The sequence below is a fragment of the Scophthalmus maximus genome, chromosome 13 (assembly GCF_022379125.1).
Source record: "Scophthalmus maximus strain ysfricsl-2021 chromosome 13, ASM2237912v1, whole genome shotgun sequence".
NCBI lineage: Eukaryota > Metazoa > Chordata > Actinopteri > Pleuronectiformes > Scophthalmidae > Scophthalmus > Scophthalmus maximus.
Genome location: NC_061527.1, coordinates 7,503,225 through 7,528,171, shown reverse-complemented (window position 1 = coordinate 7,528,171; position 24,947 = coordinate 7,503,225). Strand labels below are relative to the sequence as shown.

Sequence of the window (24,947 nt, the reverse complement as noted above, 5' to 3'; positions counted from 1 at the left end):
AGTCAGGACTAAAGCGGTGAACCAACTGAACCAACACTGTCACCCAATAAGCTTAAATCGCATAAACTAAATAAAGACAAGTTAAAAGTAATTTGATAAATGTGAGCAAATGTAACTCAGTTAAATGTAGAATCAAACGGAATCATTTAAAATGAGACAATACAATATTTATGGTTTGATAATTGTCAGTTTGTACTAAATCAATAAGATAAATGTGACTGAATACCGAACATTCTCTTTATTTTGGAATATGACTCAACCAATTTTTTGGTGTCAGATTGTTGTTCAGAGCAGACGAACAGCCGGGACTTTTGGTTTTCTGTTCTGTCAGTTTCCTGTGGTTTTTGACTAATGGCTCTCTTGAGCAGTGCAGTTGACATGACCAGGTCCAGTACAACCAGTTCCACCCTGTACCCATTTAGTGTGTGTGTGTGTGTGTGTGTGTGTGTGTGTGTGTGTGTGTGTGTGTGTGTGTGTGTGTGTGTGTGTGTGTGTGTGTGTGTGTGTGTGTGTGTGTGTGTGTGTGTGTGTGTGTGTGTGTGTGTGTGTGTGTGTGTGTCGACATGAGACTGAGAACAGTTCATGTTAAACAAAGGATTTCCTTTGGACGGGAGGCACACTGACTCACCTGTGCTTTAATATGACTAAGAAAGAAACAGCATGATTATGACCACTTGTTCTTGATTGAACATTGGTAAATGAAATGTTGCAAGCTTCATAAATTAAAGAAAAATACATTAAACTCTACAGTTTTCTTTTTTTCTTGCAATGATCAACCAAGGCAAATAAAGAATATGGATGTTTCTATCTGCATTGTTCGGATAGAAACATCCATGTTTATCTATTTTTTATACTTTGTGGAAAAAAATTAAAAGCTGAAAAAAGTTATTACCAAAAAATTCCAAAGTAATAAAAAAGGGAAGTATGTTCATAACACATCTGTTACAACTAATTTCAGTTAGTGGTTTTTTTATGGCCATTATAGAACTGTACTACACATTTATTAAACAGGTACCAAAAATTCAGATCTTTGTTTATATGATGTTTTTCTAGCCCCATATATCTGCAGATATTTTCATTGGACAATATAACTTACTTCAAAGTGACTTACACTTATACGTAGTTGCTGCTTTTTAAAGTATACAATATACCTAAGAAGTGGTAACGATGCAATTTTCCAATCATATAGTAAAACTATTACAGACCATATCAACTGACATCTTGAACATGACAAGTTTCAGTATGTTTGTTTTATTTTACATTTACAAACTATCTACTCTTGTTTATACTGAAAACATGAGTATCACAAAAGAGGGGTTATTTTTTATGGACATATGATTGAATACATTTAAACACTAGGAAACACCGTCCGTCTGCAGCGACGGACTGTATGTGCTCATTGCTTTGTACTTATGAAGGGAAAAGGAAGTTGTAAAGCTTGACAGCAGTTCATAAAACAGCGACTGTACTTGTAAAACGCACCATGAAAGTGGCAAACCAATAAACTGCTGGTCAAAACGTTTCTTTGTTTAATAAGCCATTAAACTACAACTCTGTCTAAATCATGCCACATTTCTTCCTTTTCATTTTTCCTTCTGTACATTGTTTAGGACAACTTCAAATGACTCTGTGATGACGTGTTTATGACTTGAGGGATGTGTGTGTTGTCATCCGGGCTACAGCGGCAATAGACATTTAAACATGTGAACTGCTAGGAAACATAAATGCAGCTATTTTAAGAATATTACTGTTTATAGCAGACAAGTCAGCAGCTGCTTCCCAAAGTCCTGTCTGAGTCTTTGTTGTATTTTTAAAAGCCCGAAAAGACACCAGAGGCCGGGGACAGTACAGTGTTTTTGGGTTCATTTAATTTGAAGTCATTGGCAATAAAAACATTTTCCAGTGTCAGTTTTCTTAACTACGGAAATCACAGTGAGTGACACACATGAGAGAAAAATATTTACACCAGTGTCATGTAAATCGTATTTACCTGTGTAGTAAGATACAGAGGATTTCACAGTAAATGCTTTAACTCGAACACGAGTAAAATTAGCAAATGAATGTTCGGTTCCAAGTAGAGCTGAAGAAAGCGTGCACAAACCTACAGTGTAACTATATCAACAACGTGGAATCGGACTATTTACAGGTCGTCTCTGATGGAGTCGGCTGAATCAGGATATGTACACTCTGCTGGTTAATTTCATCTCGCCTGAAAGACAAAACGTTAACAGTCATCACTAACAGCAATGACGCGATGCAGTAAAATATGTAAAATAAAAAAGAGTTTTATTCTCAATACTGCATTTCAAAAAACCCTGCAAAACGTATAACTGAACCCTCAGCTGCACTTCATAGTGTGCTAATGTTACAAATTTCAGCGTGCTAAAATGCTTATCTAAGAACGTGAGCATGGTCAACGTTATACCTGACTAACATAAGCATGTCGGCATTGTCATTGTTAGTATATTCATATGTTGGCATTTACATTCAGCAACTGCTGTATACAGCTTCAGAGAGGGACGAGCGGCGGCACACTCTAGCTCTTGTTTCAGCAACGTTTCGCAGAGAATTATAGACTCATAAAAATATGACTGTTTGAGTGTTTTTGATCATGTTATTTTGTGAATTACATACCCACAAAAAAAATATAACACCTTTTTTTTCAAAACAGTGATTTGATAGGTTTCTATTCGAATACAAAGTTTTACCGTCAGAGTTTTGCCTTTTGCGCCGACAGGCCAGTTAGCCACAGTCTGTTTGTCTTGCTGTGCCTGAAGGCCTCCAACTTTGGGAAGACCGGACTGCAAAACAAGATTATTTCGGCATTATTTCACATTACACACAGACGGCGCATTTGTGCAACTTTTTTCTGACGGTGAATGGATGCCCACACCAATAACTGCGCAGTTAGTAATGAGGTGTTCTGTGAACTTTTGACTCCTCATACTTTTGTTTTCCTTTGTTATCTTGTGTGCCCATCCTTCCTGCTGCTGCAGCATTCAGATTCCTCTTTTCTGCACAGTTCACATGCACAGCCTTACCTCTGCACTGATGTCAGTGCAATCAGTGGATGAAATGTTATTTATGAACACGAGTATGCATGGTTCAAAAAGTCAAACACAAGATAAGTGATCTTAGGGTCGTTGAAATCCCTTTTGGGCACTTCCTCTCCCTCATTCTATGTCTGCACAGAGAAAATGACAAGGTGACTGTTTGTCCTCTGTCTTTATTTTACCTTAAAACCGGGTTGAGCAGGGAGCATTTGCTGGAGGGACTTAAGTTCTCGGTCTTTCAGGACCAAACTGTCTTCCTGCAGCTTCTTCTCATCCCTCAACCGGTTCTGCTCCATCAGTAATTTTTCCACCTGAACAAAATTATTAAAGTGTTACTTTAAATGGAAAACAATAATAAAAAATATATATGTTCCCTATGTCCTAATGCTGATTGATTTAGGCTCTTGTTAAAACAGATTAACATTTTCAGAAAATTATACCAATGCAGTCATAGTTTTATAACAAGATACTGAGGAAAGACTTCAATGTTCCATGGATCTTTCTCTCTTCCCAGGAACACACATGCATATGCACATACTTTACATCCCTTCCCCCATAAAGTCTACCTGGTCATCATGAGTCTTCTGCTTGAGCTGCAGCTGCGCGGCGGCCTCGGCGATCGCCTCACTGCGACTGCGTTCACACTGCTGCACGTCGGACGTCAAATGTATATTCTGCACCTCCAGACGACTGGACAGGGCCTGGATCTCTGCTACCTGGAAGAAAGAGAATCATTTTAAAATAAATTTAAATAAATTTGATATACTTCTCAGCTGATCGTGTAATGTCTGTCTGTGAATTCTTGCTTCCTTAGGCACTTCAGCAGAGAGAGGGATCAGCGGCTTTGTATGAACAATGTGTCACACTTTCCAGATGGCGTTTTTTCATAATCGTACCTGCTTTTGTTTACCATTCGTTCCATTTCTTTCCGAATGTTGACAATGCAACCCATTTTCCTCGGCGTCATGGTGGAGTCAATGTCCTATAGCTGAGGTAAAATCTATGCTCAATGTCTCCCAGAGGACCAATACTGCTCTAAATCCACTGACAATAGTCCTGGACACTGATGACTGCTAGTTATGTTTTACCAGATATGGAGCTGAAGATGTGGAATGAGTTTCAATGTTTGAGAAACATGTGGTGACAAAGGAAGAAAAAGCCTTACCAACCTTGCCAAACATACATCTAGAATCATTTCATACTGCCAAATATTCTCTGGTACCAGCCTCTCCAGTATGAGGATTGGCTTTTCTTTGTTTTATATCCATACGAAAAAACATATCTCTGTAAGCTTAATATGGTTTGGCTTTGGACTGTTATGGGCATTTTTGTCCTTCTATTTCATGACCTTTTAACGACCAACGATTAAACAATAAATTGAGAAAATAATCAATTTATTGGCATGAGATGTATGAGTTATCGTGTTACTGTTGGATTTCTGTTGATGTATGTCGACAATTGAAATGAAAAAAAGAGAAATCAGTCATGCAGTTGTGTATGTTCTGGTGCTGCTCATGCTTCAATGAAATCTTTGATATGTACTTATACTAAAAATCAACATAAAAAATTAAAGAATTTTTATTTACAGGGAAAAACTGATAAGAATGTGACAAAAAGCCCCAAAAGAAGCACCTTACTTCTAACAAAGAAAGAGAAAAAAGTTTGATTCACAGTTGTTGTAGAAGTTGAGTTCCGTCTACGTGTAAATAATTGGTAAACATGGTAACAAATCAGCAGCAAAGCAAACGGTGACTCTTGACCCCTTGCCGAGTCATGCACCGAAAATGAAATATTGCTTTAAAGAGTAAAGGAAAAAAGAATACTTGCTGAGGTTCTGTGTTTTTGTTGTCCCACACAGTGCTGCTGTATCAGCAGAGCCACGCACTTCACCAACGCTCTGACCCTGACTTCACCTCAGAGGATGTCTTTCTCTTTAACTTAATTTAGCGCAAATGATGGGGCAGTTCGACTTCCTCCCTTGAGAAACTGGTTTCCCCCTTAGTGTGTTGTTTGGAATATTCCATCAACTTCTAGGTGTGAGAGTAGGTATTAACTCTGAACACTAATGTCCTCATAATTGCTTCCAAGATTTGTGTTTTCCATCATACACGGAGCAGAATTGAGGGAAATATTTCTTGTCTATGCATCTGTTATTTAAAATAATAGCATCAAATCAAAACGGTCACACACACACACACACACACACACACACACACACACACACACACACACACACACACACACACACACACACACACACACACACACACACACACACACACACACACACACACACACACACACACACACACACACACACACACACAAGGACAAATCGTGCACACACCTTGTTGCCCACGTTGTCTAGATACAACTGGAACTTATTCTCCACGTCTCGGGACAGGTTGGTGCAGCTGTGTCTTATCTTCTCCATTTGTTCCTGCTGTTTGACACAGGTGAGGTGAAAGGTCAGCTGGTGGGGGAACAGGCTGTTGATCCGGTTCAGGAAATCCCTGGTCACCGTTGTGATCCCATCCAAGGAGTGAGCAAAGTCCTCTTTGCACTTCCTAGCAAAAGAGAATAATGACAATACTAAAAAAGAAACTTTAATGTGTTTAATGTTGATATTTCCAGTTAAACACTGACAGACAAACAGTGCCGTACTTGGTGTAGGTGGTGCCCTGCTCTTTCAGCAGGGTGTTTTCCCGGCGCAGGGTGATGGCATCCTGGTGGTGCGTGTCTCGGTCTTTGAGGGCGTTGTCTCTCTCCTGGCTCAGGTACTGAACTGTCTGGGTGAAGTTTGTCTGGATGAGATTGATCATCGCTTTCTGCTGAGCGTTGAGGCTCTGCAGCATCTTCAGTTCACCTGGGGAGTTCAGAGAAGAACAGTATCATAAATGGAAGTTTATACTTCAGTTACTAATACTAATACTAAGTCTTCAGTTTTCTGTATTTATTAATACTCTGGTACATGTTTCTAAGGTCACCCTTTACAAAGTTGTAAATAATTCCATTATTAATTCTGTGGCTTACAGATCTGTAATTAAAGATAAATAAAAAAATACTTTTTCAGTCACTGATAGTGAAGTCATACGTTTCTCACTTTCTCACCAAGTGTGTAATTATACATGTTAATAAGTCATTAATAAATGGTGATAAACTGTCAACAAAGCCATCGGTTAAATGACAGCAAGAGATATTTTCCAAAACTTGTGACTCACTTATCAACTGATTTACAGATTAGGGAAATGATAAATTTACCAATAATAAGAAGTTTAGAACCCATTTAGAAAGTGGAACCAATATTCTCTTTTACTTGACTGCAACTGAAAATGCTTAGCCTTGCTTGCAATCATAATCTTAGGTGCAGCTACTTTAATGTTACTTTGCACGTGTATTAATTACTGCCAGAGTATTTATTCACAGTGTTTCAACAGCGCAGTATTAGTGTGGTACTGGAGCACATACTGCTGGAAGTGACCACAGCGGGGGCCACGATCGGAGGGGTGGGACGCCTCGTCATCATGCTGAGTGTTGTTGCACTTGTTCTCTCACAGTTAATCTGTACATAGAAAACAGATGACAGCATGAGTCATGATTTGTGGGTTACATTTTTATAACCACTGTAACCCAAAGTAAAACTACAACAACGCCGAAAGAAATAAGGACATTTTTTGAAGATAAGTATGAGAACATATTTAACAGATTAACATGACCTGCTTATCAGTGCATTTTTTTAAATGTACAAATAGGAATCAAGCAACAACTTACTAATCTGTTTCTTAGCTGAAATATTGTGTTGTTGGCCTCAGTCTTCAGCTTCTCAAAATCTTTCTCCAGTGCAGCTTTCTCAGCTGTGCGAGCTGCCAGCTGAGCTCCCAGCTCGCCTTTCTCCTTCCTCAGTGCAATGTTGTTCTCCCCCAGCCTGTTGAAATTCAGCTCCAGCTCCTTCAGAGTAACATTCAGATCATTCAGCATCACCATGACCGTCTTAACATGTCGATATAATAGTCGAGTTATATAGTAATGTCAAATCTAATTTTTTTAAACCGAATCAAGGCTCTCAGAGATCCATTCCACAAAAAAATGGTTTTGCTTATTGTCACTCTTGTAGTATTTTTAAGCGGAGAAATAAAACAGATACAAATAATTTTTTTCTTCAAACATATCTAACAAACTAAACTAAGTTTATTTGACTCTTTCTACTTCCCACAGATTTTCTGAGCAAGAAGAAACCACTGACCTCGACCCTCCTCTCCTCCGCCGACTTCTCTGGCTGTCCATAGATGAGGAAGAGCACCAGACTCACGATGATGAGGGACTGGATCAGGGAGGAAAAGAAGAAGACGATCCTCATGTAGTAGCCGCAGCTCTTTCCTTTGGTCTTGTGCAGGGGCTCCCTTGCCTCCAGGCCAAACTTGGCCTGGGAGTAGCTGGAGCTGTACATGACTGTTGGAGGTGAAATGGTGACGGCTGGTTTTTGGAAGAACTAAACAAGAATTATTTTGGTTGCAAAAGTAGGTTTGTGTTCTCCTTGTGATGTGTTGTTCCCTGGAGAGCAAGCACTGAGTCTTCAAGATCAACACTGTCAAGCAGAAAAAGGAAGAAGCCTGATACACTGTCAGGGTGCAGACGTACAGGCAGAAATGGCACGTAAAGATGGATGTAAACAATGACCCTTACGTCTGTCAAGGGGCCATGTTTATAAATGCTGCTGGAGGCACACTTCCAGGCCATCCTGGCCCAACCCTCACCTCCCCTCTCTCTCCCTCCCTCCCCTCCTCCCTCAGCGACCTCTGTCACAGTTACAGCCTCCAGCTGCACCAAGACCCAATTGATCACAAAACTTTCCTACTATTGGGGGGGGGGTTAGTAAATTCTGAGTTAGTCAAATCAACTGGATACCTTCCTTTTTTCCACAAACAGTGTGTTCACGCTGAGATGATGAGGAGGAATGGTAACATAAAGAGGGAATGTCACATTTAAAAAAAGACTAACCTTGGAAGAGTTCCCAAAGTTACAATTTGTCCACCAGCAGCCCCAAAGGTCCCGGGGTGAAAACATTTTCTCTTGGTTGTATGTAATTTGATTAAATTCTAATTTGTTTAAGAATATGCAAGACTAAAATATGATATAAACCGAGGTGGGTTACCTATTCTTTATTTTTGTTAAAATCTATTTTAAAATTTTTGATCAGAATCTGCTCACATGGGACCATATAGTAGCCCAGCAAAGGGGTTGGTCTCCGGGTGTGGAACATAAGAGTGGAGGAGGGGCCCGAATACAGGTCAATTCAGACGGATAATCGTATGTTTTGAATTTAATATTTTGACCTGAAAAGTAGCTAGTTACATTAGCCATCAGATAATTGTAGTGGAGTGAAAAGTATAGTGAAACGTATTGTGCTTTAGAAACATGGACGAGTAGAAGTAAAGCATCAAAAGTAAATTCAACTAAGGTAAAATATAACTACTACCAACTGTAGCTAGTTTCTTTCCACTACTGTCCACGTGTGATATAAAAGAAACCAGGAAAGATCACATGTGAGTAGCACATTTAAATATAGCTCCTACAGATTGTTGTAGAATTCCAGATGAACAATGTAAACCGTTTAAGAAGTAAAAGGAGAAACAACCAGTCAACCCCCCCCCCCCCAAAAAAAATTTCCACCATATCCTGTTCCAAGCCAGCACGGAAAGGAGTCATCGCTGTGGAGGAGTGAAAGAATGAAAACAATAGGGACCTGTCATTCTTCGAGGATGAGAGAATAACAAATTCTCCCTGCAGTACAGATGTAATGGATCCCCCCCTCCGCACTGTTGTCTGCGGCGATGACGTGAGAAACGGTCGACTCTGCTGGGGAAGGGTGTGAAAGGGGAAAGGTCCTCCGAGCCCAGCGTTTTCCTGCTCCCCATTGTCCCCGTGACAACCTGTCCTCACCGGAAAAAAACTAATTTATGAAGGTATGTTGGAGTGACAGTAGACGAGTGACTATCAGGAGTCGGGGCAGATGTTGGATCAACTTCTGAACAAAAACAGGAAACCTAATGAGTGTGGACCAAGATAAAAACACTTCTTAAGTCCAGAAACATTAGGGGTAACAGGAAAGTATATAGTTGACAATGCAGCAATATTCGTACTATAGGTGGATAAGAGATAGGGTTTTCACAGAAGAAGAAATACCTGCTTAATCATTCTGTCATGTACGCCTGTAGATTCAGAACATTAGGTGACAGTGATGGTTTAAGGAGAAAAGCTTATCAAAATCAGTTAAATACCGATCAAAGCGGAACAACTTTATCAAAAATTGCCAATTAAGAATTTGAAATAATGTACTTATAAATAAGAAACTTCTCCCTACTCGCACAGACGACAGGAGGCCTTTGAATTCAGAGTTGGCTTTATCTCACGAGGGAAACTGCTGCCATCTGCTGCCAAAAAAGCAGTACACATAAACACAAAATGCAACACACACCTGCGTCTCTGCACATGAAAAATATGACTGAAATAGCCAGAAAGGACTTCAAAAAGCTCATCTATACATTGTGTTTAAGTGCAGCCAAGACCGGCTGTATAAGAGGCTTTTTTCATAATTAAACCACCTAAGACACAGAGTGGCCGCATCTATATTACTGTACATTCTTTCATTGCCTGTGTGACATGCAAGTGACAAATGAACAAATTATCAAAACAACCCTATAATAAAATTAAAAAAATTTGACTAAAACAGGCAACAAATGTGGAAAATTACCATCTAAAAGAGGAAGGAAATATTACAGAAGTTGTAACCTCCATGATACAGTAAATCATATTACAGTTCATTTCTTCAAAATCCCCAAAGGCCTGCCATTGAAAACTGCCATAGGTGCTGTAGTTTGATTGCTTCCCCCTCCTTTGAGAGAAACCGAAAGATCAGTGCGGTCTAAGATTTGAAAGAAAATGGTAATCTTATCTTTTCTACTCGTTTCCTGCTCCTGGACACGCTGACATCCACTTCATCACTTCATCCCCAGAGGACCTTTGATTTCCCCTCTAACAACCAGATTATTGTATTATTTCCCCAGTTTAGAACAATAAATTACTCATTTAGTGTTACTGAAACACAATGACTGTGTAAATAGTGACCGTCTAAAGAATTATTGATCTGTACCACGAGATGGAAAACAACCCTTAGTAATAAGGGCATTTTTAAACTACAGTGTGTACCTTTCACAGAGAAGCAGTGCTTTTTGAGTGCATCCCCGTTTTAAACTGTTGCCTCAATGTCCTGGGGGTCCTCCCCCTCCAGCAGGCTGTAGGATGCATGACTCTGGAAAGGTCTCTGCAAGGGGTGTGCAAGAAGTTTGGCCATGCAGTTGTGCAGCTCGATTGCAGGTCCGCTAAGGGAAACCTCAAAGCGATAGCACATGCCCTTTGAGTCCAGGTTGCAGAAAGATGTGTAATTGTCCTGGAGACAGAAAATGTAAATTCAGCGAAGGCCAGAGAAGCATAGATAGTTACACCTGGGGAAATATTCAGATTATATGATGTCAAAATATATATTTAACTCCATTCTTCATACTTAGAAGGATGTACAGAAGACAGGAAGATATTTCAAACAGACAAGGCATTTTTAAAAATTTAGTAATCTAATTTCACCTGAACTACCCGGTCATGTAATGTAACTATTGTACACAAATAAAACCCACTCCTGTAGCAGCTGTTCCACTCACCCTCCAGCTCGTCTCATCCCCTTGCTCCTCCATCCCGTTGTGTAGATAGACCACGTCGAAGAAAAAATATGGAGACTGGAGCATTTTCTATTATATGACACAAGAAGAATCTCACTTTGATTAACTTAGAGTGATGCTCAAAGCAGCTAAGAAGAAACTAAATGGACAAAATATCTATTTCGGAACGGAAATCACATGTGATGTACTTACACTAACAGCCTCAGAAGGGTTGAACTGAAGCTGGCCTGTGTGTCGGCTGTAGATGAGCACAGTCCGCACCACATAGGGGGGTGGGATGGTTTGAACATTCTCCATCAACGGTAGCTCGATTTTCAGGCGACTAGAACGACAAGAGAAGAAGATATGACCCTCAGTGAAGTTACTTCTCGTGTGTTTTATGAGGCCAAGACGGTTTGTAGTCAGACAGTACTTACATTACGTTAAGAAGATCTTCCAGGTCTACAGGAGACGGTTAAGGCTAAAACATTAGAACTCGAATTTCTTTACTGTCCCATGAATTTATTTTCATCATTTAGGAATTCGTTTTGAGTTAAGGATACTGAAGGACTCGCACACGTTGGTTTCCAGATCATACAGGCAGCTGCACAGCTCCCTGGGGTCAGACGTGAAGCCTGACAGCTACATAAGAAGAACAATAGTATTATATAAAATAGGGGGTGAGCATGTTGCACCGATACATCACATCACATTACATCGAATGTTACATCTGGAGGAGAGAAAAAAGATCCTGGACTCACCCACAGGGCATCATCATTGACTACAACAAGGGCAAACTCATGTCGTTTGTCAATCTTGTGTTTGGTTCGGACAAACATCTCGATCATCTTCTGCGATATGTTCAGGGCATTAGTTTTTGATCTAAACAGGGAAATTAGGCGGCGGTGACAAATACGTAAAACTAGCAATTTGAAATATCAGTTCGCCTTTCTGTAGCTTACCCGTTAAAAGATTCTAACTTCGGCAAAGACATCTCCTCAGAAAGGTCTAAGCAGATAATCTGTTAAAAGGATAACAAAGAATAACATCAGATTAAATCAACTGTAGCCAGAAAATATGTTTTGGATTTGATTTGATGTAGAAGCTCGTAAATCACAACTGCAATGTAGGCCTACCACTTTCTCTGGGCAGTTGACACGGGGGACCCGGAGCTGGTACTCTGCTGGTGGGGGGACGGGGGTCGTCAGTGCAGGCTGCTGCTGCTGTGTGGGCTTCGGCCTCTCTTTGGCTGCAACAGCTGCAGTAGACAGGGGCCCTGTGGCACTGGCCGCAGCCGCGACCGCAGCTGCAGCGGGAACTACAGTCGGAGCCGCTGCTGTTGAGACCGTCGTGGTGGTAGAGCTCGGTGGACTGTCGCTGGTCGAAGCCTCGCCCTCCCCCTCCACACGACTGCCCACTGCGGGCTGAGGTATGTTCAGGTTACTGTTGCCGCCCAGGCTGCCTGTGCTGCTGCGACGGTCCTCAGCGCCCTCAGGGTTGGAGCGGGTCCGAGGTCGCAGGTCCACCAGACGCTCCTCTCCGTCTGCTGGCCCGGGCTCTGGTGTCTCCATGGATACTGAGCTTACTAAGGAGATGGGGATGATGAGTTTATAAGATAAGATGAGAAGAGAACACATAAGATTGATCCCACACTGGGGAAATGTACTTGTTAAAGCAGCTCAAATAGGCAAAACAGCTTCAAGCGCTTAATTTAAGATTGTTTTCTGTGTGTTACATTGAATTGTGGATTAAGGTGCAGTCTGAACAGGTGAGGGAGTAACAAGCCGTTTGGCAGGAGCAGAGCGGCGTGGACGGGCTGGGGTGTAAAGTTTGACCATGTTCTGGATGTAGGAAGGGCCGGAGCCATTCGCAGCACGGTAGGAGAGTACCAGTGCCTGGAGTCGGATTCGAGCCATGTACCACCAGGGGCCAGTGCAGGGTGAGGGGCGGTGGTGCAGTGTGGGATGAATTGAAGTTAATCAAAACATAAATAAGAGTATACATAATACAGAAGTCTGTACATAACATACACAATATGCACATAATGTAAGCAAACATGAAAACAAAAAGTGTAGTGGCAGTATGAAGGACATGAGTAAGTTTGACCGTGCAGAACAACTTTGTAACCAGAATCTCCTGAACATCCAACTCCGGCTCACATCCACTTACCAATAAAACCAAAATACAACCGAGAGTGAAAATACTGGCGACGTCAACGAGAAATCATTTTTTTTTTAAATCCTAAAACAATGTAAACAACGTTTAGTTTTTGACTGCTCGCCTCATCACTTTCATGACACAACACGACACAGAAGTGATCCTGCAAAACTAAGGTGCGATTCACACAGTGACGTACCCTGTTAGCTGTTAGCATTGGCTATCTTTTATTTAAATTGCGTCACAGCGGACGAGTTGTCAAGTATGAAACATGTCAGGTTTGAATATAGACGTGGACTTACGTTAATGACAACACTCCTGGGATGTAATTAACGAATCACTCATTGACAGTTGCACGAGTAGTTCAACGGCGAGCTAATTTCATCTGTTTTGAACGGACAACTTCCTCACCGGAAATGATCGAATCCGGAACTACGCCGTCTCGCGGCATTGTGGGTAATGGAGTTTGTGGGGTGAGTAAGCTACCTTCTGCCTGGTTCTTTTCTCAAACTTCTTCTATCACAACCATAACTGTAGTATAAAGCACAGGCTCACGTTAAAAACACACTGGTTGTACAGTAACATATGGTCATTTTTTGTATCTATTTTCATACAGATATGTGACCCCGAAAACCGTATTATTGTTGGAATGCTGCTTTTAACTGTATGTGATTTGTATGTTTTTGTGAAAGCACTTTGTGAAGCTGCTTTTGAAAGGTGCTCTATAAATAAAATTATTATTATTATTATTGTTATTATTGTACAGTATTTCCAGTCAGCACAGATCATAACAGAGCATAACCTGGAGCAGAAAGCTCCAGACTGGCATCAATAATGGTAATCTTTGCAGCCGACAGACATATTGATTGCCACTTTTAAGCCTGTTTTTATATAACATGTTAACATATTTGTGTGAAGAGCAGGGCTCTGGATATCCAGAGTTCACAGCACTGGCCACAGTCTCCCACTAGAATGGCTTGGCGGCTAACTGTGGACAAAACAGGAAAGGACAGGACGTGACAGGGAATGGGTGGGGATGACTTTCTAAGGGTTTTCCACTTACTTCATTAATCAAACGAAACAGGCAGAGATGCAGAAAGCGGACCGTCGCACGACTGACTGACTTTGGAGAATGTAATTACAGCAGAACAAACTATAGCAGCAAACAAGAAGCTCCTCGCTTTTGTCAGATGTTCTCAGTGAACAACAACAGGAACAAAATCACTGTTAAAGGAACCAAGATCAAGAAGTATGGAGGTAAGTTATGATGGAGTGTCTTGGCATTAAATATGTAATTTAACAAAATGACGTGGAGCACAAATCCAGTAAAGTTGACAAACTGTGAGTAAGTTTGAATCTGTCACATTGTGAAATACCTTATATATGTGCCACAACCTATATATGTGACTTCTCTACAGAATGATAGCACTTTGTATTAAAGTCATAGAAATTTTGAAAAATGTTACGAGCTATCGTCTGCACAATAAACTGAATGTTGAAATTTGTATGACAATTAAAAGATGGATATTGCTAATTGTGTCATTTTAGAATATTTATTGGCACAATATGTAATTCATGGCTGTGTGAAATAGAAAAGTTGTTCTAAATGTTATGTTAACTTTTTTTTTAAAGCATTGAGCCGACATTTGTGCAAAACACAAAATGGTTTTATCCACAAATATTTGCAAGGCAGGAAGTTCTCAGGATGTTTAAGCTTCCCCCTTTTCCGCTGCTCACAACAATAGTCGCTAAACAGCACAGCAACAATGTCTGGTTCAAGAGCATTACAGACTTTTAACGTAAATACATACTGAGGGATTATTTTGTCTTAAATTATGAGCTACTCTTCACTGGATAACTCTTTGCATGCAGTAAGTATAATTTAGATAATAAGATCTAAATAGAGGATTCCCTTACGATCTAAATTATCCAAACACGATCCCCATGTTCCTGCAGGACTCAAGCCTGGTCAGATGTGACAGCCTGGATGCTGGGTCAGGGTTAAACAGGGAGGTGATTGACCACATGACCTTCGATGATGAGGGCTCTGACCCCACAGCAAACCTCCATCCGTCACCAGCAGAACTGGCTCAGTGTGAGGCCGAAGTGGGCACACTGCTCAGCATCATTGCTGAACTGAACAAGAAGATGGGGTCATTGAAGGCACCGAGGTGACATTTAATGAAGTGACTGATGAACTTTCAGCACAAGTTTGTCCAACTTTAACTCTAAATACATGCAACAGATTGGACTGATATAATTTTATTGGTTTCTTTCTGAATGGTAACATGGTTATTGTATTATTATACATATTTTCCCTTTAATAAACAACATCTTGTTCATCTTATTGTTTGTCTCAGCGTAAACACGGGAGGTATTACAGGTAAAAATGTTTTCCTCCTCTTCTGCAGTCAACTAGGGGACCTGAGAACACCAGCACCATCCAGGCCTTTGGTTCCTGACCTCCTGTCTCACAGACTGGTCACAAGAAGAAGCCCAGATAGACAAAATGTCTCCGCTGCCACTAGATCTCCACTGACGACCAGAGGTTGGCACCAGCACATACAATATAACTTTGTCTGTGTTCAGTAGACCTCATCCTTAAATCCTGTGCAGCTGTATTGTTGCTGGTCTTTCCCTCCCACCAGGCAAGACAAGAAACAATGTCTTGCGGTAGAAAAAACCATGCATTATTTATAATATTTGCATTAAGTCTGTTAAATTTTTCCAGCACGCAAAAATACTATGACATAAACTGCCTCTCACTTTGTCTCACTGCACTTCTACTTTTCCTCCTCTAGTGGGCAGTGGTGTAGTCTGGACAAAGCTACAGGAGGTTTTATCTTCAGTGGAGGAGTCCATCAGCTGCAGAAGGACCTGGGCCGCCCCCATTACTGCGTCTGACCACGACAAGCACAAAGAGCATCTGAGAGCCGCCCAGGAGAGCTGGATCCAAGCCACTGAGGTGCTAATAAATCAATGATTCAATTAGGTGTTTGAACTTCTGTTATTGCGTCGGTAAATTCAGCAAAAAAAAACGAATGTAAAATTTACTGACAAATTTAGCAAAAGCAACTTGATCTACCCGATTGTCTGTGGAGATTCTCATTCATCCAGGTCATAGGTATTCACAAGCGACTTGATTCAACACCCTTGTGGAGATCTACACAATTGTCTTGATCTGCACCAAAATTTCATAAAGATCAGACATTGCTGTCCACCCCTGTGGTAACCTGGGTTCACTGGTCGCAGATATTGGATGAGATGGAGAGAGATTTTGGGATATCGTGTCCCTCGGCCGTGCAGAAGGACCAGTATCAGGGGGAAATTCCAGATGTGGAGAAACACGACTCTGCTCTCAGGAGCACCTTGCACTTTCACCAGGAGGAGGTGGGGAGAGCACAAAGCACCATCGTCCAGATGGAAGAGGAAAAGAACAAGGTGGTAGGTACTCTGGCATCAGTTTGGTTCACGACAAGGGTAAGGTTAAATAGATAAAATGCTAATAAGTAAAAACATTCTATGGAGCTAAAGACTAGATTTATACATTCAATTCAGTATGACCAACTTGTGTTTCGTGGGGGAAGGCGTTTTTAGTTTGTGGTTGATTGCGGTGCACCCTTCTCTTGTCTTTCAGGTGGTGGGTCTCCATCAGGCCTGGAGGTCAGGCGGTCGCTCTCCTTCCTACTGGCCCGCAGCTGGAATGCTCAGTCCAGACTTGGGCTCTCCCCCCTTTCCTGGATCTCCTCTACTCCACAGAAGAACCTCCAGGGGTCTAAAACCCCTGTCTGCTGGTGGAGACGTCTCTCCACTGGGCTCTGTCAATTCTTGCAGCCCTTGTCCCAGCCCCGTTAGCCTGGAGTCCGAGACAGATCGACTGAACAGGTGAGTCCGAGGAGCAGCCCGGGATGTTTAGTAATAGAAAATCCAGAACACTGTGGAGACTTGTGGAGAGCTTTGTATTGTCCCATGACCCTTAGCTTGAATTTCACATTGTATATAGGTCAATATTAAGATAAATTACTGGGAACAGATTACAGGTGGGCAAACAGAAGTCGTATGACAAGTTCAGGGTTTTTAAAAGCTGTATTTATAAAACCAAGTAAGTCCCTGCGATATGCTGGTGACCTGCCCAATGTCAGCTGGGATTGGCTCCGGTCCCCCGCGACCCTCAAAAAGGATAAAGCGGTACGGATGATGGATAAATAAGCACTTCTTCCTCCACAGCAGCTTTATTATTCTCTCTTTGTGAGACAAAGTTATTCCCTCCAGCTCTCAAATGTCTCATCCTCCCGCCTGTGCAGATACATCGAGAGGCTGAAGGCCAGAAATGAACGTCTGACAGCAGCTCTGGAGCGAAGGAAGGGAGAGTCGGAGCAGATCACCGTTACACTGAGCAGACTGGAGTCGGACTGCTCTGCCCTGCAGCTGGCTCTCAAATACTGGTACTCACATTACACATACCTGTCACAGCAGTACATATATGTGTATTCTTTATCAGCGGCACAATGTTGTTGGACGTGTGTCAAAGCAAAGGGTTTTTGCACGGGTCAGCAATCCAACAGTTTTAATTTGGGATTTTTCTCATCTTTTGAGGACATATTTTTGTCTTTGTGGTTATGATTGACAGCGAGGAGTGTGAAGGGGCCTACAGCGAGCTACTGTCCCTTTACGAGGCCAAGAGGCAGCAAAGCATTCCTCTGCAGACAGACTCAGCAGGTGTTTGAATACCACTTTTTACTACTGCTTGCGCTCAGACACTTGCATAGGCAATAGGTATGCAAGTCACGCACGCGTACGCAAACACACAGTTGGTCTCACAGTTTTTTTTTCCTCTCATCAGAGGCAGTTGGTGACAGGCAGCCGCCCGACAGTCCATCGTCTGAGCTCGGAAACATGGGAGCCGATGAGCTGTCCACCTCCTTCTCAACAGCAGGGGTCACAGAGGAGACAGCAACACAAAGTTACACAGGGCAGAGGTGAGGTCTTTAAGCACTGTTATACAACCAAGCAACATAATAGGAATGGATACAAAAGAAAGAAAGGATAAGAGCTTAAACACATTCTACACGCGGTTCTTTCCTACGACCAAATATCAACATTATATCGGCTAATAAGCTGTGATACAACTTTTCCGCTTAAGCAGTTTGGAGCCAGCGCCTAATCTCCAACCAGAAACTGGTTCCAGATTGACACCAATTCTTTGCTGGTCTAGAAGAAAGAACAGCTTTTCTATACAGTGACTTAGTGACATGGCTCTGTGGCTCTTTCACTTTGAAAAAAGGGATAAGAGATGAGTCAGTGTTTACTGGGAAGATAATAAAGAGTTTTTGCCCTCAAACATTTCCTGGACTGGAGTGGTTTGTCTAGTTATTCACTCACTGTAACCCCACAGGACGCCTGAGCTGGTGAATCGAGAGGCAGTTCTCCGTCAGCAAATTGAACGTCTGAAGAGGGACCGGGCAGCCATTCTCCTCCCTAGACCGAGTCCAGGGGTGGAGACCAAACTGAGCCCCGAAAGCAGTCCCCCAGCCGGGTCGAGAGGGGGACCCGTGAGCAAAGACAACTTCAGACCTCTCGACGCCAAGAAGGAGAAGGCTTCCGTCTTCTGTGAACTCATTTCTGTCAGGGTAGGAGCTGTGTGTTAATGGCCTCTTCGTTCATATCATGCACAAATACATGAATAAAAAGTGAACAACACCTTTGCTGCAAGCACATGGTGAGAGCAAACATGACCTTTGTCCTAATGTCATTGTCGTGTTTTGCATCAACTTTACAGGCAAAATCTACTTTGCACTATATAACACTGCCCTGAGCGAACAACATCAGTACACAAAAGGAAATGTTAGAAACACTGCTGACGGATCCCCCCTGGAGATACCATATTTTTTTTAAGGTTTCAAATGGGTATTTTGTTTTTTAAAAATGACCACAATTAATGATTACAGTCTAACCGATTGATAAATTATTTTTGTAATTATACAATTATAGTATCATCAGTCCATAAAAAGAGGCATTCCATAGTATTCACTCTGAGCATTCTTGCCTCACTAACAATGAAAGGCAACAAAAATCAAAATTGAAAAACATAAAAATACCTTTTTACATTGACTGTGTTCAAAACCACACTCTACTATACTGTATAGTGCAATATATTAACCGTACCTGTAAGTGAGTGTCCAAATACTGAGTGAGAAAACGTATGCGCTATAAAGTACCTTCAGTTCCCACAGTGGTACACTAGCATTAAATCTAAATCATATTAAAGTCCACGCAGTAGAGGTTTTGACCTTCCACCTTCCCCACCTGCTCGTTGTGATAAAATCTTACATCTTTCACTTCTTCCACTATGTCCAACGTTCCTACAGCTTTGGAAATCCTTTAATAACCCTAACCCTATATACTTTGGTTAATGGTTTTATCTGTTTTGGTTCAGGAGGAGATGTCAGATCTGCGATCCCTCATCCGCCTCAAAGAGAAGGAGCTGAGGTGTCTGGAGTGGAGTTTAATGGCCCAGAAAGCCCAGGAGGCCGCTGGCGTCTTCGTGCCAGAGAGTGTCAGAGAGGAACAGGAGGATCGAAAGACTGAACAACAGGTAGGACAGACTCGTGGAGCAGCACAAAAATCAAATAAAACAAAGTCAAGGTGAAATGAGCAAGAGGGAGCAGGACTTTGGTCTTCTGTGACCGACCCGATTCAAATCTGGGTGTCCCACGTGGGAAATCACACATCTACCAAAGCAGAATCCCTCCAGGCCGAGAAGGATATTTTGGTTCCACAAGGTCTTCTGCTGGGCTGTCCCGGTGCCGCAGCACAGATTTCATTCGCACCTCTGTAATTGTCAAATGGCGGACAACTTTAACAAAACCTTCTGTCTTGGTCTCTGTAACCTCCGACCCCTCATGTTAAGCTATTTGAAAGTTGCAAAGCCTTTTCTCATAAAAAAAATGCCTAAGGATTAAAAAGTGTCTTCAAAAAAATTGGCTTCATTTCTTCAAAAACATTTATTTTAGATTTAAAAAAAGAAAAAAAGTTTTATTTAGATGTCAGACCTCAGTTCCTACACACAAAAGGAAACCTCTGCTTTTGATGAGTGTGTTCGCCATGTGCTCTCATAGGGCTGAATGGAATTTGTCGTTGTGAGCTTTACAGACATTTGAATGTCATGTTTCAGAGGTTATACGAGACCACAGCTAAACTGGGCAGTGATGGGGACATTGCCGAATCTCGAGCCAGGCCCATTCTGAAGGAGCTGCAGGCCGTACTGCAAAGGTGAAGTATTCCTTCCCAAATCCTCCACGCTCATTTTAACCAGTTTTCTTTTTATATATCGTGTGCTCAAAAACAAAATGAGGTATACACAGACCAGATAGTATGGATACTTACAATATCGATGTGTGGGTAAACTGTTGATGGACAGGTTGTGAGGAACATCAACAAAGCAAAAGAGTATATAAAGAAACTAAAAAATATATTTGAAATCCTAAGAAATACATTTTGCTTTCTGTTTGTGAGGTTTTATTGATATTAATGTGAACATCTCTCAGTTTTAATACTACTAAGTCTGTAGTATTAAAATACTACAGACTTTTTTGTGTGCCAACAGTACAGTACAGTTAAACGGTTTACTGTGCTTATTACTATGCAGTAGACATTTAATAGAATTACTAAAGAGTATAAAAATATAGGGCAGGCTGATTGTCTTTTCTTATAGCCGCCCCTGCAGAGTGTAGTTTGATCTTTGAAACATGGCAGTGACACCGCAGAGATTGGAGGCTGATTCTCTTTGATCCATGCACGAAAACACAATAATGTCCTCATGCTATAAAATACTTACATCAAAAAAAAATGTCATCAAAGGAAAAAGCAGAATCTATTTTACACATTAGTGTTTGACAATGAGAAAACAGTAAAACTCAAAAACAAGGCGACGGAATCCTTGTGACCACTGCCCAGATTAACGTAATCAAAATCTGATTAAGATTCAAAACAGGTACCTGATGGATGTATTCAGTGTAAAATGAATCATTCAGGCATCTGTAGCCCGGGTTAGACACTGTTGCTTAGGAACCGTATCATCAGAAAAGCAGACCTTGGACATAAAGAGATTCTTGCTCATTCTTTCCATCAGGCGCCTCAGAAAGCCTCCTATTTCTCATCTGATCTTGAGGTGTAAATACTTTTCAATAAAGCTGCTGCTGTCAACAGTCTTCATCACATTCATCTGAGGTCACTGACACACCATTAAAACATTTATGATTCTTTACGTGGATGCAAAATGTATGGGAACAAATTAATATTTAGTGTTCTCCCGCATCTCATCTGACATTTGTTTTTCAGGGAGCAAGCCCTGAAGAAGAGATTAGCTTTAGTCCATGACTCATCGAACGCAGCTCTCTCGGACAGTGCCTCACACAGGAGGGACAATGGAGAGCAGATTGCACGGCTCACACAAGCTCACAGGTAAATAGACGTATTCATCACTAACTTTCTGCCTCCGTAAAACATCTCGAAAACGCAAATGTGCAATGTACAAAATTGGAATCTCGCGTTTGTCTTCTGTTGCAGTAAAGCCTTGAGCTCATACCGGCAGATTCGCAGGAAGTACCGGGAGCAGGTGTGGAGGCTGGAGCAGAAAGTTGCAGCCGTGACGGAGAGTCACCAGAACCAGAGCGGAGCACCAAAAACTACAGGGGAGGCCACGGAGTGGAGGAGGGAAGAGACCGTTCTGTGATTCTTCAGTCAGGGAATCAGCGTGAACAACAGTGTACATTTCTGCTAAATTCAATATATATAATAATAATAATAATTTTAAACATCCTCAACATTGCAGAATTCCTATTATTAATAGTGTAGTTGCAATTTTTGGTGATGACATTTACGACCGAACGCTATCTATTTGAACTACAATTATTGTATTGTTCTCGTCCGTGTTGATTATGTCATCCAAACAGGTTGAGAAAATGATGTGAACTCCTCAGGCTGAGTAATCCAGTCAGTGAGGGTAGATATTCATCTGTCGAGAGTTAGACAAACTGTTTATAGACGGAGACGTCTTAGTTCTGGCTGCTCTCACTAGAAGAGGGGCGTCAAGCTAAGATGACTCTCAGGGCACAAGGCAGAATGCACAGTGAGGCTTAAAACGAGTCCAGAGTTACAGCCAAACGCTGGAAGGAATCACTGGTGCTGGTTAACTTCTCTGCTCATGAGTCTACCACATAACAGGCTTATTCCGAAGGGTTAGTTCTTTTCTTTTTGCCACTGTATTTGTAAATGCAGCAATGACATCTGAAGCAGTCAGGTCAGGCATTCATTGGCTCCGGAGAAGTAAATATAGAATATGTATGGCAGTAGAGCTGAATTCCCACCATTCAACACCCCACCATTGAGAGTTGCCAAGAAATTGAACAGAATTCCAGAGCTTAACTTGTCTTTCTGGACTCGCACATCACAAGACACATTGCTCATGTCAGAGAAATAGCTGTCATGCATGTCGTGACTGTATGAGGCTGACTCAAGGACTGAAGCCATTGAGGAGCGCGGGGCTGACCTCAACAGTGCACATGTCCCTTTTCCCATACAAGCTGACTCAATAAAGCCTCTCCTGGCCGGCCGTGCTGTCGTGACAATGCTCCGCGGGAAGGAGACGGTGGGGGGGATGGGGGCCCGGACAATGGCTGACGTGCAAACAAAATGTACGGCCAGCCCATTTGTCTTCTTTGCCCTTTTATAGTTCTTTCCATCTTGCTCTCTCTCCCTGCATTTCACTCTTTTCATTTCTCTTTCTTCACTCAAAATATGAAAAAAAAAACAACCTTGGGCTAGTCACAAGTTGAGTGTCTGTGAGTTGCATTCAGACGTTTTCATTTCAATAAGTATTAAGAGGGAAAACTATACACTATCTTAATAACCCATACGATTTATCCTGCATCCCGTCCTCAGGTTGGGTATCACTACATTCATGTTAGTTTTTGGTCATTTCAGAAAACACAGAATAACGTCTGCCTTATCCCATTGTCCTGATCTCTCCATGGGCAGACACAGGTCTTATTAAATGTTGCGAGGATTCATAATTTGGGCGGATCAACCCTTTAAAAGACTTATCTCTCACCTTCCCATCTTCTGCTCTTTACATCTCACTGATACCTCAATTTCTCTGCCTTTACCCTCTTCCCCCATCTTCTCTCCTCGCTCATCACTCAATCATATATGTCCCCTCTCCCCCCCCACCGGCCGACCCTGCGCCCTGACCTACCCGAGCCGGTCAGCTGCAGCTGCGACCGGCGGTCAGGAGGTTAAGGCAAAGGTTGAGTGTCACACCCACAGGGTCACAACGATGCCTGGCTGTTGTGTTATCCTGTGAATGGAAGGTTCAGAGCGCCAGACGAGGTGGCGAGCCCCTGACGCCCTGACTCTTGCTTGAGCTTGCCCTTTCCCGAGCAAAGGTCAGCTCAGGGGGCCTGTCCTCTGCACTGCCCCCATACCTCCGGGTCACCATCGCTATTGTTGTAATAGCTGCCATTAGAGCAGATGATGCAATTATCGTTCCATTTTGTGTTTCCTCTGTGCTGAGTTCCTGAGTTCATCGAAGGTTTCTTCAGATGACATGACTGTGGTAACCTCAGGCTGACTCTTGTATCAAAGGGGACAAAATGTCTGAGATGGAAGAACAGAACTAAGTGCCGCACTTGAGTAAAAGTATTTAGTTACTTTCTATTGCTCCATCTACTGTACATCAGTAGTGCAGCCTAATTTTGTGGTAATATATAATCACTACTCAGTTTTAACAGTGCCACTGCCAAAATCTACTTCACATTCCAATATGTACCTCAAGTATTGTGTGAGTGATTTACAGTACTGATGAATAATATACTATTTGATTATTACTGTGGACGAATTGGTGTGTAGGCAGCATTTTGCACTTGTAGCTGGTCAAAGTGGAGCAAATTTGAATGGTATCAAAATTCTGTATATTTAAGATACAAGATCAATTGTATTGTATTGTTGTGTCATATTATTCTTTATTGTTTCCACGAAAACAGAACAAACAAAGTAGACATAACAAAAAGGAAGAAAGCTATATTTCAGGCAGATTTCAACCTAACAAACAAATGTATATCTACGTTCTCATTTAAACAACGTTTGAAGATTTGAAAGTTAAATGTCTGACTGCATGATATTTCATAGATTTATAAAAATTATAATTTCAAAAGTAATTGTATCCACCATTTGATTTGCTGGAGAGCTTTTGAAATAGCTCTAAGACAAATATTCCTTAAACGCGCTTGAAAATGTGTTTGTTAAATCCTTATACCTTGGTTAACCTTGACCCCACCTGAAAGTGTAAAAGACCTAATCTAATCTTCCTTGTGATAAAGCTCCTGCAGATTAATGTATGTCTGTGATGAAATGGAAATACAGTTTTTGTAAATATGCATTAATGACTGAGTGAGATAAGAAAGTTAAACATGAGCATGAGAGCTGAACGATGTTTAAATTGTAATTTTTGTGAGGGTATAAAAGGCTGTGACAATCTCATCAGCTCCACATTTCTTCCCCCACATGTAACAGCCGGTTCTCGACCGTGTGTGTGTGTGTGTGTGTGTGTGTGTGTGTGTGCGTGTGTGTGTGGAGGAGTTTTTTCTTTTAGTGCCTGGGAAAAATATCCAAAGCATTATTAAACAACGACAGAGGCTGTCAATCAGTGTGGGGGTGGAAGCAATCACACACACAAGCACAAGCGAGGGGGGGCGGTGACCTAAGGGTTTAGGGTCAACTCATTTATTCTCTGCATCCGTTCCTCATTTTAATACGTTGTTCCTCTGTAAGCTGTATAAAGAGATCATAGCTTGCACCTTCATCCCTGTGCCCTTTCTTTCTTAAAGCCATTAGCTCACCTGTCACAACCGCTACATATCCCCGCTCATCTCCTCCTCCTCTCTCCATGTCTCTCTGTTCTCTGCCCTGCGCCGTGAGACGCTGACATGCTGACCTGACACCTCTCTCCTGAGCCGCCTGACCCCAGTCT

General features: G+C 41.8%; 3 protein-coding genes across 4 annotated transcripts; 1 reads left to right on the top strand and 2 right to left on the bottom strand.

Moving 5' to 3' along the window:
• Window positions 1-1,851: 1,851 nt before the first annotated feature.
• plvapb (plasmalemma vesicle associated protein b) lies at window positions 1,852-7,754 on the bottom strand. The gene is made up of 9 exons (XM_035647340.2): window positions 7,297-7,754; window positions 6,825-7,001; window positions 6,522-6,615; window positions 5,718-5,919; window positions 5,401-5,620; window positions 3,620-3,769; window positions 3,236-3,364; window positions 2,709-2,801; window positions 1,852-2,209 (listed from the first exon to the last, which is right to left on the bottom strand). Exons 1-9 carry the CDS (start codon window positions 7,498-7,500, stop codon window positions 2,201-2,203), a joined length of 1,278 nt encoding a protein of 425 aa, XP_035503233.1. The 5' UTR covers window positions 7,501-7,754; the 3' UTR covers window positions 1,852-2,200.
• Window positions 7,755-9,435: 1,681 nt separating this feature from the next.
• babam1 (BRISC and BRCA1 A complex member 1) lies at window positions 9,436-13,375 on the bottom strand. Of its 2 annotated transcripts, none has more exons than XM_035647344.2 (9): window positions 13,222-13,375; window positions 11,899-12,347; window positions 11,725-11,783; window positions 11,524-11,644; window positions 11,326-11,404; window positions 11,200-11,224; window positions 10,976-11,105; window positions 10,766-10,852; window positions 9,436-10,500 (listed from the first exon to the last, which is right to left on the bottom strand). In XM_035647344.2, exons 2-9 carry the CDS (start codon window positions 12,331-12,333, stop codon window positions 10,300-10,302), a joined length of 1,137 nt encoding a protein of 378 aa, XP_035503237.2. In that variant the 5' UTR covers window positions 12,334-12,347; window positions 13,222-13,375; the 3' UTR covers window positions 9,436-10,299. The 2 variants fall into 2 exon arrangements, with proteins under 2 accessions (XP_035503237.2, XP_047192653.1); XM_047336697.1 differs by lacking the exon at window positions 13,222-13,375 and adding an exon at window positions 12,498-13,215.
• A 589-nt stretch (window positions 13,376-13,964) lies between these two features.
• On the top strand, window positions 13,965-24,457 carry ushbp1 (Usher syndrome 1C binding protein 1). The gene is made up of 14 exons (XM_035647329.2): window positions 13,965-14,176; window positions 14,876-15,090; window positions 15,331-15,467; window positions 15,721-15,884; window positions 16,172-16,363; window positions 16,557-16,804; window positions 17,224-17,364; window positions 17,550-17,638; window positions 17,763-17,898; window positions 18,315-18,549; window positions 19,356-19,514; window positions 20,094-20,191; window positions 21,260-21,382; window positions 21,488-24,457. The coding sequence occupies exons 1-14, from the start codon at window positions 14,171-14,173 to the stop codon at window positions 21,651-21,653; spliced, it is 2,109 nt and encodes a 702-aa protein (XP_035503222.1). The 5' UTR covers window positions 13,965-14,170; the 3' UTR covers window positions 21,654-24,457.
• The last annotated feature ends 490 nt before the right edge of the window (window positions 24,458-24,947 follow it).